Consider the following 20303-nt stretch of genomic DNA (forward strand, 5'->3'; position numbering starts at 1 on the left):
ACCTTTTACTCCCTTAGCAGCTATTCTTGATCCTACAGCTAAGGGCTTTGTAGCTCTGGAACCCAGTCAATTGGGTCAGATAGAAAGTCACCGATCTTGAAAGATTACGAGCATTAGAATTCATTCCTGTGCCTAAGTCCAAATTCATGTGTGAGATACTCAAAGCCCTAAATATGTTCATTCTTCATCTTCACTTCAAACTCAGTGTTGTACCTAAGATTATTGAAGTGGAAGAAGAAATGGAAATAAGCATCCTAGGATGAAAAATAATACAAATTGAAAGGAGATGAAAAACATTAATCAGACTAAGGCTAAGAAATTCAGGAATATAGTCTCTTAGATATTTATTGTAATCTTCAAGAAATAAAACAAGATAAACTCAAAGAACAAAAACCACTTTCTATACAGAATTCACATACAAACTGAATACCTAATAGAGCACATACCATTTTTACACAATTAATTTCAATAAAGATAATTAAAACTTCACAATGTGAATACACTTCATAGCTTTAAACCCACACAAGAGCTCCTGTGGACACATGAAGAGTCACAATATTTGCTATGCAGCAGTAGTTTTCCACTAAATGTCAGTCACTATATGAAAGCATTAAGCTGTTTTCAATATTTTCTTAAGAAGAGTTCCACAGAGCAGTCATTGAGGAGCCAAAAGTGCCTGGTTCCAAAGGAAGATCTTCATCTGTGCATTTCCAGTGCCCTTTATGGGAAACATGGAGCTACAGAAAAATCTCTGGGTACACATCTGCCAGGTATCATTAGGTTGGACAATCTCTCATGGTTTGGTGCACTGGCAAATGTCTGAATCAACTGCTGTAATGTGGCATTAAAGCAATTTGCACATTGTGGCTTGAGCTGCTCAGCATAGAGGAATATGATGATACAACAGCTTGTCTTCCTCATGGAGACCAAAAGGTAGGGAGCTAAACTGGGATAATTTGAGTGGTTTCAGAGGGCCAGTTTGGCTGTCTTAAGAAAAACACTGATCTATAGCTGATAGCTTTGTCTCTCTTCCATTCAAAGGAAAAATAACTGTGGACTTTCCCACTTATTTTCCTGGCACAATCTCCTCACTGCCTAATTCGTTCTGGAATTATGTTTGACCTCTTCAATGGAGCCCTCTCTGACTCTTCCAGTTCTTACAGGTCCCCCATTATCTGTGCTCCTATACCCTGACATAACCTAGCATTTAGATTATATCTGGATTTTTTTCCCTTGTTCTCATTAGGGGCAGGAGCCATACCTCTTCCATGTTTGATTCCCACAACACTGAGCATATGGGGTTCAATAACTATGTGACAACTAAACATTCAACCACACCCTTAAATTATCATTCTAATGTTGGCTACCTGCTTCCATGTTTAAAAAAATTTGGCACAAAGTTGTCACTAATCTCCCTATTTTACCCACCTTCACTTGACTTCTTCAGTGGGTTTTGAGAGCTAAGAACAAATTTCAGTCTATCACAGTTACATTCAGGCCACATATCACCCACATAGACCAAATCCATTTAATATGATTGGCACATCCTCACATGTCAATCTCCAGCCAAGCACCATAGAGAGAACTGAAGGCTTTATATGATGAACACATGGCCATGGTCATCTAGAACCAACTGTCATCAATTTTAGTGAATATGTCATAACTTGTTTTTCTTCCTAAAGGTTTCATGACTTATCCACTAATTGAATGAAAAGGCAAAGCACAGTATTAAAATGAATGCTTTGCCTTAAAAAGAGAAATGGCAAATAGGAGTTTAAGATGGTTATTCTACTTTAAAATTCACATACATAAACATTTATAGCTTTTAGTTATCCAGCAACTAGGCTTAAATTCTTGATTTTGCATCTCAGTGAAGTTCCAGGCCACCAATTAGCATTAAACAAGGGAGTTTGAGGATGAATATATGAGTTTATGATGGCATTACAAAGTATTCAAGGATTCTGACTTGTTCCTCTTATATCACCAGTGTGGACAACTGAGAATTGAAAGTGAATACAACGTTAGCTACAACCTAAAAATACATTGGTATTTTAGAATTCCCAGGGTTGACAGTGTTGAATTTGTAAATAAAACACAAGTTTGAGTAACAATAAAATATACATACAAATACAGAGGTGAAAATTTTTAGTAGACATATCATGTGATCAACCTTTCTGAGAAGAAAAACATGACTTTTCCTAACACACATAGTTTTTCTTAGGTATCTAAATTACTTGCTTAAAAGTAAAATGTACACTTTTATGTGACAAAGAAAATTTTGAGTTATAGAGGGAGATGCTTTTATAAAATAAATGAACAGCCATTCTGACTTGACAATAAAACCCACAATTCTAAAAGACAAAATTGACACATATTTCCAGGTACTAAATGTTTGGTTTTATAAGAAAAAAGTATTTTGAAGTAGGCACAGAGGGGTTTTACATGACACCAATAAGATATTTACTGTATAAATTGCACCACTAGACAAATACAGCTACAAGAAAATCATTTGAATAAGTCACACAGCTATCAAAGCATCTCACACATTCATTATAATTCACTCTTTCATACTAGTTTATATACACTGAGTGAGTCATTAAATATTGCACTTATTGGCCCATGAACCCTCAATTCTGAGGTGTTGAAAATAGAAAACAAATCTATTTTTATAACATATTTCATGCAACATTTAAGACATTTCAGTTCTACAAACACCATTAAATAGTTGTACATTTGGACAGTCCAACGGTATCACATCACGTCTGATATTAACAATATATTAACAGGAATTACAGGACAGTTTTCTTTCAGCACATATCCTAGGGATAATGAGACAATGCATGGAAAGCCATCATATTGATACAGCAAACAATACCCAAACTTTACTTTTACAAGAAGTATGGAACCACTTGACAGATGTAAGTCATGCTCACGTCCCTGAAAAGGCAGGTGTCTGAGTGGCTCATGTACCATCTGTGTCTGTAAGAACAGCATTCACGAACCTAAGCAATCCCTAGCTCCAAATAACATGAATGCAAAATAATTTGCATCAAGAAATAAAGCCACAGCCAACTCTCACTTGTCCACGATGAAGGAAATATGAACACAGGTGAATGAAATACACAGATAACCCCAAACCTCATTTCAGCAAGTAATGACTGTTTGAAACTCCACCAGTAATGCGTTGCTGATGGGAAGTAAATGGTGAAATTTACGTCTCATTTTCTAGTCTTGGTCCTGTCATTCCATGAGGATAGCATTTTGAAAAACTGCAGTAATTTAAAAGAAAGTCAGAAAGTAAAAGAGAAATGCAAATAGTTCAATTTGTCCACTAGCTAGATGGTCTGATCTTAACACTAGAGCTCTGAGTGAGGTTTTAAAATAACTCATTTCTGTTATCTAGAATGTTTGTGAAATGTATTTCCCCTCCACTCTCTCTGTTTAGAGGAAATTAATTACATGCACAGACTAATCAAACCAAATTGGTGTGAAGAACCGATTTTATGGACCTTATAAGTAAGATGTGAGTTATAGCTGGAACATAGTAAAAGCTCCCTTTTCCCTAGCACTGAGAAAGCACCATAGATGGAATTTTCCCTTCTTAGAAAAAAGTATCAGTGTTTACCTGATACCTTTGTATCAGGCGAGTGAGCCTGTTAGTGATGGTTGAGAAGGGCAGCACTGTGTGTGTAATCTAAGAGCAAATATTTCAATGTATCAAAGGGAAATACTATTTGACTGGAGTGTCCAGCATTTCTGTAAATGTTTTTAAGAAAAAAATTATTTGTGAAATACCATTAACAATAGGTAGATACGTTTTAGATAAATCCCCCAACTTGTTTTTTCCCTGTTAGGGGGTACTATATTTCTACAACCTAGAGCCCTTTAGATATAGTGCAGTGCAGGGGTAAAGGCTTTTTTATTGTGGTCATAAACTTTATCTTTTACTTGATTTGATCCAGTAAATTCTATGATATAAAACAGGTTTATGTCTTTAATTGACTTTGGTCAAAAATTCACCTAAAATATGAAGAACTCTCAAAAGCTGGCTCAAGGGTTCAGCATATCAGAAAGACTTCACCATTTTACAGGCAAACTACTAAAGCGAAGGTAGTCAACGCACACAGGCAGAGTTGAGCAGAGCTGTAGAGGTTGCATTTTCTAGGGAGTGACAGAAAGGCCACATGGTTGTAGTTGCTCACATGGCACCCGGACAGCACACTAAGTGACTATACGCGCAAAGGAACAGAGTTCTGGGTTCTAGTCATGCAAACTGTAATTGTGAGAGAAAGCGTTCTTCAGATGGACAGGCCAGCTCTGAAGTAAGCCACACCAAAAATACCTGATTGAGCATTCCAGTAGTACTATGAAGATTATTAACAAACACACAGTAACTTTTTGGTCTAGAAGGGTTTTAGTTATGACTTTTTTATAAATAAGATTCATATCACAGTTTTTCACATGCAGGTGCTACCTCAGCTTGGTACAGCTTGGTAGTTTGGATATGCTTTTAATATAGTCCCACAAATGCCACACTGTTAACTAGAAGATCACATAAGGTACACCCTCAACCATGCACTAAGATACATGTTGGATAAAGCACATCACAATGAACCACTGATTATGGATTACCATGCTCTAAAATTAATGTTGCTTCATGGAAGTTCAGTTAATAGTGGAATGTATTTAACTTTTAAAAGAGAAGAAGAAGGTTGTATATACCCGAAAGTCTATCATCAGCATAGATGTATTTAAAATTGAAAGTTTAAATTGGTTCCTTAAAAAACAACCAGTGTACTAAACAAAAGGCCTATAATTGATATGATTTAAGTAGGTGAAATATGTATTTGTTTACTGAGTGTATTGATGTCTTGTATAATTTGGGTTGTAACTTTGTAGATTTTGTTTGTTATCACAATGCCACAACTTTCTGCTACAACTGAAGGCATCGTCATAGTTTTCTTTCCAAGTAAAATCTTAGCACTTAGTTACCAGGCAGCAAAAAAAATTCCTGAACTTCAAGTGACTGTAAGGAAGAACTAGAAGAACGTCCTAGCTTTCACAATCATGAGAAGTTCATCAAGGCAGTTGGAGCTGTTCACTGGGGGCAGCAACAATGAACTGATTCATTGTCCTGAAGCAATTTCTCTTATGAGCGTGTAGAAGTGATGCTAACATTTGAACTGCCATCTTAGGATGCTTCGTGCACCTTCTATTTCCATCCCCATCTCCAAAAACTGAAATGCTGATTCACTCTGAGGATGGCTATTTAAGCGAAATAATTTTCAGTCCAATTTTTCAGTTGCATTAGGAAAAGAAAGGAAGGTACCAACACCAAAGCTCTTGGAAGAATCTATTTGGTACAGTTAAGATTTATTCCTAAAGGTATTTAGAGCAATGAAAGTGGTCAGGTAATGAGTAGAAAAGGAAAATAAATTCATACTTAAAACACTAATTTGATTGCATCCAAGACAAGAGATAAATGTGTATGACTTACAAACTACCAGGAGTATGTACTTTTTTAAATGTCTTGTTCTTTTAAATATAAATTTAGTTAGGCTATTGATAAAAATGACCTGCATTTAGTTATGTATTTAGACTGTTGATAGATGACGGTTTAGTGTGTGTGTGTGTGTGTGTGTGTGTGTGTGTGTGTGTTGGCCAAAAGGCTGAAAAACCTTGGAACTATAGTGTTATAATTTATAAGTAACATAGCTCAATGTCATTGAAAGCTCACTTAGTTCACCTTGGGTTGGCCCAATCATTTACCAAATTTGATGTGAAAACCCGGATTTTTTTATGCAATTACAGCAGGAATGTAAGTGTTCTTTCTCTTGAGCTCTGTGACTGTTTCTCTGGAAACCTCTCATTGAATTATTTGGAATGGAAATCCTAGCAGGGTGGGAGTTTCAGAAGCGAGAATCAATGAAAAAGGCTTCACTTCCATTGGGGTTTAGAAATTAGAAAGTATCAGATGTTTCTTGGCAGTGACACTTAGGCTATTGTTGCATGCCTCTCCCCTGACTGGCTGAAATGTTTCCACTGCGGGATGTTTGACACTGTGTAAGTGGGAGCTTGGCTTAGGGCTTCCCCATCTAAGGGCCAATTAATTTCAACAGCAATCAGTTCTTCAGGGAAGGGGTTTTCATCTGAGCAAAACTCAGCTCTTTCACTTTTAAATACTGTCTCATTTTGCTCTTCATTTTACCACAATACACACATCAAGGTCCTTCTGAAAAAGCCATCAAAATATTCTTTCTAAGCTTTTTACATCTATTTATATTTGTGGGTTGAGGGCTGCAAAGGAGGATGGGAAGGGTTTCCTGCTTTATTAGTTCCTTTTAGATTGTAAAAGTGAGCTTAATAGCTATATCGTTTAACACGGCCACATTCTGGCCCAAGTTACAGAAATATTATAACACTGTGCAAACAGACTACTACTGCAGACAAATCTGTTTTTATGCATCCTGCTTCTTTCTCTCCCTTCACTGTAATTCCTGTGATTTTGAAGTTGGTTGCCCCATTAAAAGCTAATAAAACATTAATGTTTTCTTGTCTTTACTATGCTAAGGCTTGCTTTGCAGGGCGCCAAAGTAGAAATGTACTACTGATTAGTGGATCTTCAACTAGGAAGGCGAGAAATAACATGGAAATGCTTAAAGCATTCCAAATGCTCACTCCCCTAATTTCCAACTTTTAACTTACTAATGTGTGCGACCTAGTTCTGTGACTTGTAAGGATTTATTCTCCAGAGATATCCTTAGATATATGCCTGTTTCACTTGCATTCAATACTTCTATGGGAAGCCTATCTATTTTTGAAAAGAGGAAAAAATTTCTTTGACATAAACACCAAAAAAGAGACAGTTCACTTAATGAAACTATCCTTCCAAATCTACCAAATAATCCCTGCTGCCTTCCTAAGTCCTAGTTGTAAATAATGCTGGACAGTGACACTGAGGCGAAGTTTCCCTGTTGCTCTGTACAGCTGGTAGGATTTGTTGTTTTCTCTTTATTCATATGGGTTCTTTAGGAATTTGTGATACAAAATTAGAATGTTCCAATGGTTTCCTCCCTCTTTTAAATTGCTATAGACCCTAAATATTTCTGAAATTGAAACACTACAGTTATAGAATGTTTCCTGTGTAACTTAAGCATTCACGTAATAGGAATATGCTTTAGAATTTATGAACATCTGGACTTAAAAAGATGACTAAAGATTAATATTTCCCTTTTTCTTGGGACCCTTTGAAATCTGATTTAAATAGCATCTAAACAGGTAAAAGAACTTAGCTGAGGTTTGAGAAGATGGCCGTGTTTGAGGAGGCAAGTCTACATCCTATGGAAAGAGGAGCCCTAACAAGCTTCAACAAAAGCTCTAGTCCAAGAGTGGTGACGGTTCCAGAAAGTGATGGCGGTAGTGATGTGCAATATGGGGGTTGGGGAAGGCAAGTCATTGAAAAATAAGGGAGCTTGGACCTTGGAATTCCATAGCTACTCATACTCTTCTTGGTTACAATGCTTGTTGCATAACTGGCATTCAGTAGATACATTTCAATCTGTTCAATGATGCCAAATATTCACAGAGTTGGGTAGGATCAGTGGGAAAAAAGTCCTGGGTAGGTATTTGCTTATTTAAACATGTAAATGAAGATTATTGTTAAATAGCCCCAGTCAGGTTGTATTAATGACTTAGGAACATTGCAAGGACCTTAAAAACAACATTTCGATTTCTTTATAGGTCAATTATCTCCTCAGTTATTAATAACAGTGAAATAAAGACACAGTTCCCAACATTAAACTGACCAGACTCATGACAGCATCCCTAATCATGAGAAAAACTTCCATTTGATTTTCAACTAAGAGTAAAGCAAATGAAGTCTTGTGACATCTTCCCCTGTGTGTGTGTGCGCGCATGCGCACACACACACACACAAAGCAATTCCTTGGTCATCATTCCTACAAGTGAACAGCATAATTTGAATCAATGGGACAAAAGCCAGTTGTAGTGAAATTATAGTCTGATGTCCCAGAAGTAGTCTGAGAACAAATTTGAAACAAAAAAGAGCCTAGCAGACAAATAAATAACAAGTCACATGCGGGTACTAGATGTTTATAGATGGATAGTCCTTACAAATTTAAGATCACATATTTGCCACATATTAAACAGGAAATCTCCCAAGAATTGGATGCATGTATGAGCCATTGACATCAAATTATTCCTTCAAATAATTATTAGGCAGTATAAATGAAGGCTAACAGACCATTTACAAATGCTGTTTGTTGGCAACCAGAGCCCCATAGAGCTGCCTGTGTGCGTGGGGACACTAACAGGCACAGTTGGGCTGCGGTGGAGGAGGGGTTTCCTTGAGTCTTGTGTTCTGCTTTGCAGCAGTGATGGCAGGATCAGTCTCCAAACTCTCTGACATTTTGTCACAGATGATATCCACAAGGCGCTCAAATGTCTGCTTGACATTAATGTTATCCTTGGCACTTGTTTCAAAAAACTCAAAACCTGGAAGAAACACACAGAAACACAACTTGGTTATTTCACATTTCTGAAATTAAATGGGACCTGATTATGGCTTTCAGTGGTGATGAGGTGATGGTGAGACATCAGTGGATGGTGGGTTTGGGGTAGGTAAGAGATTAGAGGTAGACATGAGGTACCATTTAAGCAAATGCTACCATCTCTTACTCCATTAACCATGAACAAAAGAGTTATAAAGTGGAGTTACAAAGTGGAATTGGTGATGTTCACATTTTATTTTTCTCTCTTGATTCATTTGCATTATCAGCATGACTGAATAGATTAAAAATATTCTGTTGCAAGAGTTAGTAATGACAACTGTAAGAATCTTCAAGACCAAATCTATCTTTAAGAATCTTCAACACCAAATCTATCTTTTCCATCCCTTTCCTCAACCCCTAGCCCACCATTCCTCTTGGAATCTTTTCGTGGCATCATTTCGCATTTTATTCTATTTTTATTTCCAGATTCTACTAAAATTTGTAATTTTAATTTTTTAAATCAATTTAAAGCTCAGAAGCCTTGGTGTGCTTATTCTGCTGTAAAAGGGAATACCAAGCTCCAATATAATCCTGCTCTAACTTTTCCATTTCTGCCCTGCTGCTGCCTAATAATGGGTCTAAGAGTGGCCTTCTAGTAAATTTTCAGTATCTAAAAGGACACAAGATGGCACTGAAGAGTCATAAGAGTTACCTTAAACCTGCTTCAGCCTCCTTCAGAAAAATTTTGAGCAGTGTTATTCCAACGGCCCTCCAGGGCTTTGTATACCTCTGCACCTATCAGCTGGCTGCTGATTTTTCCATAGCGTCTGTTATCTATCAGCAGCAATGTTTATACCAACATCTGGGAAAGGGCACTTGGTAAATTTCAAATGAGCTGCCAGAGATTGTTAAGAAGGTACAAAGTGCAGCAACAGTTTCACATGTTCACCTATGTGCCACTGTACCTGGGCAGAAGCAGCCTTAGTATGCCGCTCTGTACACAGTCTTATCACTCTATTGTTTGTATTCACATTCCACCGGCTGAGCTTGCCAGTCAGTTGCCATGACAACCTCCCCACTAGGCCAGCCAGAGATTGCTCTGGTCCATTCAGGGGACATTGATTCAGAATGTGTTGGGCTGAACATAGAAAGGCTTTTCTAATCCATTCTGAATTTTACATCCTATAAATCCTTCTGGTTACATCTGGCCCTATCTCAGAGGAGCCACATGGATTCAAAATGATTAAATCATGTGATTTCATCCCAAGTCCTGGGGTCAAAGGAAGAAGAACAGACTAATATTTTGCATCCATGTCAAAATCCCTCAAGTAACCTAGAAATGCTTATTTTCTTAAATAGTATTGAAGCTAGACAACCAAAGGCAATTGTCGTGAGTTAAAATCTCCAACTTAGTCGCTATACTATTTGGTTCAATGACTACATCTGAGCTTGAATTTCACTAGCTACTCTCTTGTTGAAATCCACATGAATAACTGCAGGATTGGGGCTGAAGAACATCAGTAGAGTCCAGGTTCTATAAAATAGAGGTGGATATTTCAAACCATTGTGACTTATATTTTTCTTTCCTTTTGTCTCTCTGGATAATGCTTATATGGTTCTCTTATAGACTACATTTTAAAAATCTACAGATAAGGCCATCTGGTGTTAACAGAGCTCTCTTTTCTAATGTTTATACAGTCTTTAGAGCTAGATCATTCAACTTCCAGTAATTCAATCCAGATTTGGGTAAAGGCAAGTATGGATCTAAGCAAGATCCTTGTTGCTAAGATATCAGAAGTATTGGCATCCTTGTGGTGATTTTCCCAGACCTAATGGGAGGATGCTTTATGTCATAAGATACCAAGAACCCACTGAAGAATTCAAAATCTCTGAATGAGCCTTTGAAGAAAAAACATCCAATAATTTGCTACAAAGGTCTCATTTACAAGTTCAATTTTTTCATCTCTTTTGCTAACACTTCTTGTACTTATTAGTATGATTTGGGAAGTCACTGAGCTTGAATGATATCATAAAAGATTTAGCCATTATGAAAAGATGATAATCTACACAAGAGTTTGTCAAATGTGACTCCTTTAGCCTGGGTATCTCAACACCCTATCATCATATTGGTATACAATTTGAGGTCAGTAAAATGATCTTTGATCTCAGAAGCCAACATGCTCTCAGCTTCTCAACCTTAACTGGATCCCTAAGAATATGTGGCTATTAAAGAGACAGTGTGCCAGAAATAATGGCACCCATTTATTCAGCATGCTGAGAAGGAGACATCATGACATGGTGAGAGACAGATTATCAGTCAAAAGATGTGGGATCTAGCCCCACTTACCAACACTTCTAGCTTTGGGACCATGAATAAGTCACTTTTTAAAAAATCCTTACTTTCCTTATTTATGACATTTGCCTTACTTACAGGGTTATCATGAAGCTAAAATGAGAAAAGATAGGCATAAGTGCCAAGCAAACTAGAAAATGCTATGATAACAACAATAGCAATAATAAACTAACATTTGTTGAGTGATTACTATATAATAGGTACTATTCAAAGCATTTTATACATTTTAACTCATTTTATCCATTAGTAGGTGCCGTTATTTCCTCCAATTTACTGATGAAATAGAGGCAGAAAATGACTCTGTAATTTGCTCAAGTATTTCCTTGCTCAGCTAGTAATTGGCAAAGCTGGAACATGAACTACTAACTTGTACACTCTCCTGCTTCTCCAGATACACTGAAAAAGTAAGCTACCATTTTGTTTTGGCTAAATGGTAAGTCCTATGTTAATTAACAATCACAATATACCATAAACTTTCATCAAGTTAAATAATCAGAAAATAATTAACTAGATTTAACACTGCCAGTAAACCAAATGAAACACTCTTTCTAGGTGATTCCAAAAGTACTCTGATATCTCATACTGCTTAAGATTCATCAAGATGGTCATCATGACAGCTGTATTTCTACACAGAATTCTAGACTTATAGATATAAAAAGGTTATGGAGGCTGGGTGCAGTGGCTCATGCCTGTAATCCCAGCACTTTTGGAGACTGAGGTGGGTGGATCACCGAAGTCAGGAGTTCGAGACCAGCTTAGCCAACATGGTGAAACCCTGCCTCTACTAAAAATACAAAAATTAGCCAGGTATTGTGGCACATGCCTGTAGTCCCAGCTACTCAGGAGGTTGAGGCGGGAGAGTCGTTTGAACCTGAGAGGTGGAGGTTGCAGTGAGCTGAGATCGCACCACAGGCACTCCAGCCTGAGTGACAGAGCGAGACTCCATCTCAAATACATAAATAAATAAATAAATAAATAAATAAATAAATAAATAAATAAATAAAGGTTCTGGAAGTTAAAGTGCCTCTCATTGACCAGATATGCTGGGATCTCTTGTTATAGGTTTGTCATAAAATAAGATATTCAGGATCGAAATCAATATCATTAGTATTTTAGTATGTAGTAGTTTAGATTTGGGGTACAAGGATTTAGTTAGGATTGGGGTACAAGTGGGGCTTGATTTTCTATCCAAGCAAATCCATCTTTTCATTCAATCACCTGTGTATGAGGACGCTCATGCTCAAAACTGTGTGTGCCCCTGGGTGCTTAAAGCTCATGACCTAAGTTATAACCACTAACCCAACCACTACAGCCTTTGTTCTTCACTAACTCAGATTTTATGGCTGTTATTTCCCAGTATCTCTGTATTTTGAGATCAGTTCTCAGTATTCTGAGCTTGTTCTCAAAGATCTTTAATCTCCCATTCATATACACCAACATCAGTGGGAAGCTGGGTCAATGATGGTTCAGAAACAGAGTCTTATAACTTTGAAGATCACTTCCAATCTACTGGGTAGAAGAGTGTTTTTCAACAAGATCAAATAAGTAGCCCAAGATCACACAGCAAGCCAATTGTGAAGTTTGACAAAAACCTCCTGTTAAATAGGTTACTAATTTAGCTTACAGCCTTGAACACCTGTCTTTCAGACTACATCATCCAGAATTAGTATTTTCAGCTCATGTAGGTTTCTTCATCAGCAAATCAATGAAGTCTTTCACTGAACTGTAGAAACTCTGATCATTCATTCTCTTGCTTCCCTTAACAAAGCCTTTCTAATCTCTCTGGCAGAGGCAGGAGGCACTGTTCCTAGACGCATGAGTTTTGGACCATGGTCCAGCACATCTCTTGTTGGCTTCCTCATGCCTAATCCTGAAAGAGTCACTCCTGCCATTTCCAAAAACCACTACAGGTACAGCGGGACACTAATCCCTTCAGGTTCACCTGACGTTAGGGACCAAATAAAAGCTTGGAAAGGTTTTGTTTGAAAAAACATGTTAGCTATGCTGAGGAAAGAGGAGCAGAAGCACAAAACCAACCTGTGGTCTCTTCATGGTGGACACTGAAAGAGCAAGCAGAGACAGGCATTGTAAGCCAGACTTCACTCTAGTGCCAAAGGCTGTGATCCTACATCCTGACTTCATAGGATTGGAAGTTCACCCTCATTAGAATCACCTAAAGTACGGGCTGGGTGTCATGGCTCATGCCTGTAATGCTAGCACTTTGGGAGGCCAAGGTGGGAGGATTGCTTGACCTCAGGAGTTCCAGACCAACCTGGGCTACATCGCGAGACCCCACCTCTACAAAATATACAAAGTTTAGCTGAGTGCGGTGCCACATTCCTGTAATCCCAGCTACTCAGGAGGCTGAAGTGGGAGGACCGCTGAGCCTGGGAGGTCAAGGCTGCAGTGAACAGTGTTCACGTCACTGCACTCCATCCTAGGTGACAGAGCAAATCACCTGAAGTGCTTAAAAGTTTCTGAACTCCACTCTACACATCCTGAACAATGGGAATCAAGAGGGGTGTATGGGGCTTCAGAATATGCATTTTTAACAGGCTGCTTGGGAGGTTTCCTATGCACATTTAAGGTTAAGATTTACCCTCCTCTGTACACCCATGTTCATAGCAGCATTATTCACAATAGCCAAAAGGTAGAACTAACCCAAGTGCCTATCAACCTATGAATGGATAAACAAAATGTGTTATACACAAACAATGGAATATTATTCAATTTTAAAAGAAAGGAAATGTTCACTCATGTTATAACGTGAATGAACCTTGAGGACATTATGCTAAGTGTAATAAGCCAGTCACAAAAAGACAGATACTGATTCATGCTACAACATGGATGAACTGTGAAAATAGTATTCTAAGTGAAAAAAGCCTGACATAAAGGACCATATCTTATATGAGACCATTTTATAAGAAATGCCCAGAATAGGTAAATCTATAAGACAGGAAGTAGATTAGTGGCTTCCTAGGCTGGGGTAGAGAGTGAGGGAAAAGGCAGAGTGAATGCTGATGGGCAGAGGGCTTCTTTCTGGGGTTATGAAAATATTACAAAATTGATTGTGATGAAGGTGGCACAGTCCTGTGAACATATCAAAAACCACTGAATTGTATACTTTAAATGGGTGAATTTTATGGTATATTAATATCTCAGTAAAACTATATATATATATATGTATTTATATAGTAAGGATCACTGTCCTAAATGAATGAGAATGTATGTTGCCCTTAGAGATTTTTCGGAGAAATCCCATGGCCGACTGGGGAAAGTATTCCAGTGAATGGCAGAATCCCTTACCACAAAATGGTTCCCATGCTCAGCAAGAACCCTTCTTACACGTGTTTAAATCTAATCATTTTTCTCTGGTCTCAGTGGAGATGAAAGAGCAGCTGTTTTACTTTTTTTATTTTTTAATTTAATTTAATTTATTTTTTTCTTTTTTATTATACTTTAAGTTCTAGGTTACATGTGCACAATGTGCAGGTTTGTTACATATGTATACATGTGCCATGTTGGTGTGCTGCACCTATTAATTCGTCATTTACATTAGGTATATCTCCTAATGCTATCCCTCCCTCCTCCCCCCACCCCACAACAGGCCCTGGTATGTGATGTTCCCCTTCCTGTTGCTAAGTGTTCTTATTGTTCAATTCCCACCTATGAGTGAGAACATGAGGTGTTTGGTTTTCTGCTCTTGTGATACTTTGCTGAAAATGATGGTTTCCAGCTGCATCCATGTTGCTACAAAGGACATGAACTCATCTTTTTTTATGGCTGTATAGTATTCCATGGTGTATATGTACCACATTTTCTTAATCTAGTCTGTCATTGATGAACATTTGGGTTGATTCCAAGTCTTTGCTATTGTGAATAGTGCCGCAATAAACATATGTGTGCGTGTGTCTTTATAGCAGCATGATTTATAATCCTTTGGGTATATACCTAGTAATGGGATGGCTGGGTCAAATGGTATTTCTAGTTCTAGATCCTTGAGGAATCGCCACACTGTCTTCCACAATGGCTGAACTAGTTTACAGTCCCTCCAACAGTGTAAAAGTGTTCCTATTTCTCCACATCCTCTCCAGCATCTGTTGTTTCCTGACTTTTTAATGATCACCATTCTAACTGGTGTGAGATGGTATCTCTGTGGTTTTGATTTGTATTTCTCTGATGGCTAGTGATGATGAGCATTTTTTCATGTGTCTGTTGGCTGCATAAATGTCTTCTTTTGTGAAGTGTCTGTTCATAACCATTACCCACTTTTTCAGGAGTTGTTTTTTCTTGTAAATTTGTTTGAGTTCTTTGTAGGTTCTGGATATTAGCCCTTTGTCAGATAAGTAGATTGCAAAAATTTTCTCCCATTCTGTAGGTTGCCTATTCACTCCGATGGTAGTTTCTTTTGCTGCGCAGAAACTCTTTAGTTTAATTAGATCCCATTCGTCAATTTTGGCTTCTGTTGCCATTTCTTTTGTTGTTTTAGACGTGAAGTCCTTGCCCATGCCTATGTCCTGAATGGTATTGCCTAGGTTTTCTTCTAGGGTTTTTATGGTTTTAGGTCTAACATTTAAGTCTCTAATCCATCTTGAATTAATTTTTGTATACGGTGTAAGGAAGGGATCCAGTTTCAGCTTTCTACTTACGGTTAGCCAGTTTTCCCAGCACGATTTATTAAATAGGGAATCCTTTCCCCATTTCTTGTTTTGTCAAGTTTGTCAAAGATCAGATGGTTGTAGATGTGTGGTATTATTTCTGAGGGCTCTGTTGTGTTCCATTGGTCTATATCTCTGTTTTGGTACCAGTACCATGCTGTTTTGGTTACTGTAGCCTTGTAGTATAGTTTGAAGCCAGGTAGCATGATGCCTCCAGCTTTGTTCTTTTGACTTAAGACTGTCTTGGCAATGTGGGGTCTTTTTTGGTTCCATAGGAACTTTAAAGTAGCTTTTCCCAATTATTTGAAGAAAGTCATTAGTAGCTTAATGGGGATGGCATGGAATCTATAAATTACCTTGGGCAGTATGGCCATTTCACGATATTGATTCTTCCTATCCATGAGCATGGAATGTTCTTCCATTTGTTTGTGTCCTCTTTTATTTCCTTGAGCAGTGGTTTGTAGTTCTCCTTGAAGAGGTCCTTCACATTCCTTGTAAGTTGGATTCCTAGGTATTTTATTCTCTTTGAAGCAATTGTGAATGGGAGTTCATTCATGATTTGGCTGTTTGTCTGTTATTGGTGTATAAGAATGCTAGTGACTTTTGCACATTGATTTTGTATCCTGAGACTTTGCTGAAGTTACTTATCAGCTTAAGGAGATTTTGGGCTGAGATGATGGGGTTTTCTAAATATATCATCATGTCATCTGCAAACAGGGACAATTTGACTTCCTCTTTTCCTAATTGAATACCCTTTATTTCTTTCTCTTGCCTGATTGCCCTGGCCAGAACGTCCAACACTATGTTGAATAGGAGTGGTGAGAGAGGGCATCCCTGTCTTGTGCCAGTTTTCAAGGGGAATGCTCCAGTTTTTGCCCATTCAGTATGATATTGGCTGTGGGTTTGTCATAAATAGCTCTTATTATTTTGAGATACGTTCCATCAATACCGAATTTATTGAGAGTTTTTATCATGAAGGGCTGTTGAATTTTGTCGAAGGCCTTTTCTGCACCTATTGAGATAATCATGTGGTTTTTGTCTTTGGTTCTGTTTATATGCTAGATTACGTTTATTGATTTGCATATGTTGAACCAGCCTTGCATCCCAGGGATGAAGCCCACTTGATCATGGTGGATAAGCTTTTTGATGGGCTGCTGGATTCAGTTTGCCAGTATTTTATTGAGGATTTTTGCATTGATGTTCATCATGGATATTGGTCTAAAATTCCCTTTTTTTGTTGTGTCTCTTCCAGGCTTTGTCATCAGGATGATGTTGGCCTCATAAAATGAGTTAGGGAGGATTCCCTCTTTTTCTATTGATTGGAATAATTTCAGAAGGAATGGTACCAGCTCCTCCTTGTACCTCTGGTAGAATTCGGCTATGAATCCATCTGGTCCTGGACTTTTTTTGGTTGGTAGGCTATTAATTATTGCCTCAATTTCAGAGCCTGTTATTGGTCTATTCAGGGATTCAACTTCTTCCTGGTTTAGTCTTGGGAGAATGTACGTGTCCAGGAATTTATCCATTTCTTCTAGGTTTTCTAGTTTATTTGCATAGAGGTGTTTATAGTATTCTCTGATGGTAGTTTGTATTTCTGTGGGGTTGGTGGTGATATCCCCTTTCTCATTTTTTATTGCATCTATTTGATTCTTCTCTCTTTTCTTCTTTATTAGTCTTGCTAGTGGTCTATCAATTTTGTTCATCTTTTCAAAAAAAAAAAAAAACAGCTTCTGGATTCATTGATTTTTTGAAGTGTTTTTTGTGCCTCTATCTCCTTCAGTTCTGCTCTGATCTTCGTTATTTCTTGCCTTCTGCTAGCTTTTGAATGCGTTTGCTCTTGCTTCTCTAGTTCTTTTAATTGTGATGTTAGAGTGTCAATTTTAGGTATTTCCTGCTTTTGCTTGTGGGCATTTAGTGCTATAAATTTCCCTCTACACACTGCTTTAAATGTGTCCCAGAGATTCTGGTATGTTGTATCTTTGTTCTCATTGGTTTCAAAGAACATCTTTACTTCTGCCTTCATTTCGTTATGTACCCAGTAGTCATTCAGGAGCAGGTTGTTCAGTTTCCATGTAGTTGAGTGGTTTTGATTGAGTTTCTTAATCCTGAGTTCTAGTTTGATTGCACTGTGGTCTGAGAGACAGTTTGTTATAATTTCTGTTCTTGTACATTTGCTGAGGAGTGCTTTACTTCCAACTATGTGGTCAATTTTGGAATAAGTGTGATGTGGTGCTGAGAAGACTATATATTCTGTTGATTTGAGGTGGAGAGTTCTGTAGATATCTATGAGGTCTGCTTGGTGCCGAGTTGAATTCAATTCCTGGATATCCTTGTTAACTTTCTGTCTCATTGATCTGTCTAATGTTGACAGTGGGGTGTTAAAGTCTCCCATTGTTATTGTGTGGGGTCTAAGTCTCTTTGTAAGTCTCTAAGGAGTTGCTTTATGAATCTAGGTGCTCCTTTATTGGGTGCATATATATTTAGGATAGTTAGCTCTTCTTGTTGAATTGATCCCTTTACCATTATGTAATGGCCTTCTTTGTCTCTTTTGATCTTTTTTGGTTTAAAGTCTATTTTATCAGAGACTTGGATTGCAACCTCTGCCTTTTTTTGTTTTCCATTTGCTTGGTAGATCTTCCTCCATCCCTTTATTTTGAGCCTATGTGTGTCTCTGCACATGAGATGGGTCTCCTGGATACAGAAAATTGATGGGTCTTGACTCTTTATCCAATTTGCCAGTCTGTGTCTTTTAATTGGAGCATTTAGCCCATTTACATTTAAGGTTAATATTGTTATGTGTGAACTTGATCCTGTCATTGTGATGTTAGCTGGTTATTTTGCTCGTTAGTTGATGCAGTTTCTTCCTGGCATTGATGGTCTTTACATTTTGGCATGTTTTGCAGTGGCTGGTACCAGTTGTTTCTTTCCATGTTTAGTGCTTCCTTCAGGAGCTCTTGTAAGGCAGGCCTGGTGGTGACAAAATCTCACAGCCTTCATTTGTCTGTCAAGGATTTTATTTCTCCTTCACTTATGCAACTTAGTTTGGCTGGATATGAAATTCTGGGTTGAAAATTCTTTTCTTTACGAATGTTGAATATTGGCCCCCACTATCTTCTGGCCTATAGTTTCTGCTGAGAGATCCACTGTTAGTCTGATGGGTTTCCCTTTGTGGGTAACCCAATCTTTCTCTCTGGCTGCACTTAACATGTTTTCCTTCATTTCAACTTTGGTGAATCTGACAATTATGTGTCTTGGAGTTGCTCTTCTCGAGGAGTATATCTGTGGTGTTTTCTGTGTTTCCTGAATCTCAATGTTGGCCTGCCTTGCTAGGTTGGGGAAGTTTTCCTGGACAATATCCTGCAGAGTGTTTTCCAACTTGGTTCCATTCTCCCCATCACTTTCAGGTACACCAATCAGATTTTGTCTTTTCACATAGTCTCATACTTCTTGGAGGCTTTATTCATTTCTTTTTACTCTTTTTTCTCTAAACTTCTCTTCTTGCTTCATTTCATTCATTTGATCTTCAATCACTGATATCCTTTCTTCCAGTTGATCAAGTCAGTTACTGAAGCTTGTGCATTTGTCACATAGTTCTCGTGTCATGGTTTTCATCTCTATCAGGTTGTTTAAGGACTTCTCTACATTGGTTATTCTAGTTAGCAATTAGTCAAATCTTTTTTCAAGGTTTTTAGTTTCTTTGTGCTGGGTTCATAATTCCTCCTTTAGCTCAGAGAAATTTGATTGTCTGAAGCCTTCTTCTCTCAACTCGTCAAAGTCATTTTCCATCCAGATTTGTTCCATTGTTGGCGAGGAGCTGCGTTCCTTTGGAGTGGGAGAGGTGCTCTGATTTTTAGAATTTCCAGCTTTTCTGTACTGCTTTTTCCCCATCTTTATGGTTTTATCTACCTTTGGTCTTTGATGATGGTGACATACAGATGGGGTTTTGGTGTGGATGTCCTTTCTGTTTGTTAGTTTTCCTTCTAACAGTCAGGACCCTCAGCTGCAGGTCTGTTGAAGTTTGCTTGAGGTCCACTCCAGGCCCTGTTGCCTGGGTATCAGCAGCGTAGGCTGCAGAAGAGTGAATATTGCTGAACAGCAAATGTTGCTGTCTGATTGTTCCTCTGGAAGCTTCGTCTCAGAGGTGTACCTGGCCATGTGAAGTGTGAGGTGTCAGTCTGCCCCTAATGGGGGATGTCTCCCAGTTAGGCTACTCAGGGGTCAGGGACCCACTTGAGCAGACAGTCTGTCCGTTCTCAGATCTCAAACTCTGTGTTGGGAAAATCACTACTCTCTTCAAAGCTGTCAGACAGGGACGTTTACATCTGCAGAGGTTTCTGCTGCCTTTTGTTTGGCTATGCCCTGTCCCCAGAGGTGGAGTCTACAGAGGCAAGCAGGCCTCCTTGAGTTGTGGTGGGCTTCACCCAGTTTGAGCTTTCCAGCTGCTTTGTTTACCTACTTAAGCCTCAGCAATGGCGGGTGCCCCTCCCCCAGCCTTGCTGCTGCCTTGCAGTTAGGTCTCAGACTGCTGTGCTAGCAATGAGGCTGTGTGGGGGTGTGACCCTTCGATCCAGGTGCAGGATATAATCTCCTGGTGTGCTGTTTGCTAAGACCCTTGGTAAAGTGCAGTATTAGGGTGGGAGTAACCCGATTTTCCAGTTGTTGTGTGTCATGGTTTCCTTTGGCTAGGAAAGGGAATTCCCTTCCCCCTTGCGCTTCCCAGGTGAGGTGATGCCTTGCCCTGCTTCAGCTCTCACTTGGTGGGCTGCACCCACTGTCCTGCAC

General features: G+C 38.5%; 1 protein-coding gene across 3 annotated transcripts in view; it reads right to left on the minus strand.

The window, feature by feature from the left end:
• Positions 1 to 321: 321 nt before the first annotated feature.
• Positions 322 to 20303, minus strand: part of RAB3C (RAB3C, member RAS oncogene family) — a 295590-nt gene continuing 275608 nt past the window's right edge. For all 3 annotated transcript variants that reach the window (XM_023210503.2, XM_023210504.1, XM_023210502.1), the window contains one exon: positions 322 to 8514. In XM_023210503.2, coding sequence (XP_023066271.1) covers positions 8327 to 8514 — 188 coding nt within the window. In that variant the 3' untranslated portion in view covers positions 322 to 8326. The remainder of the gene's footprint in view (positions 8515 to 20303) is intronic.

This window comes from Piliocolobus tephrosceles, chromosome 4 (assembly GCF_002776525.5).
Source record: "Piliocolobus tephrosceles isolate RC106 chromosome 4, ASM277652v3, whole genome shotgun sequence".
Lineage (NCBI taxonomy): Eukaryota > Metazoa > Chordata > Mammalia > Primates > Cercopithecidae > Piliocolobus > Piliocolobus tephrosceles.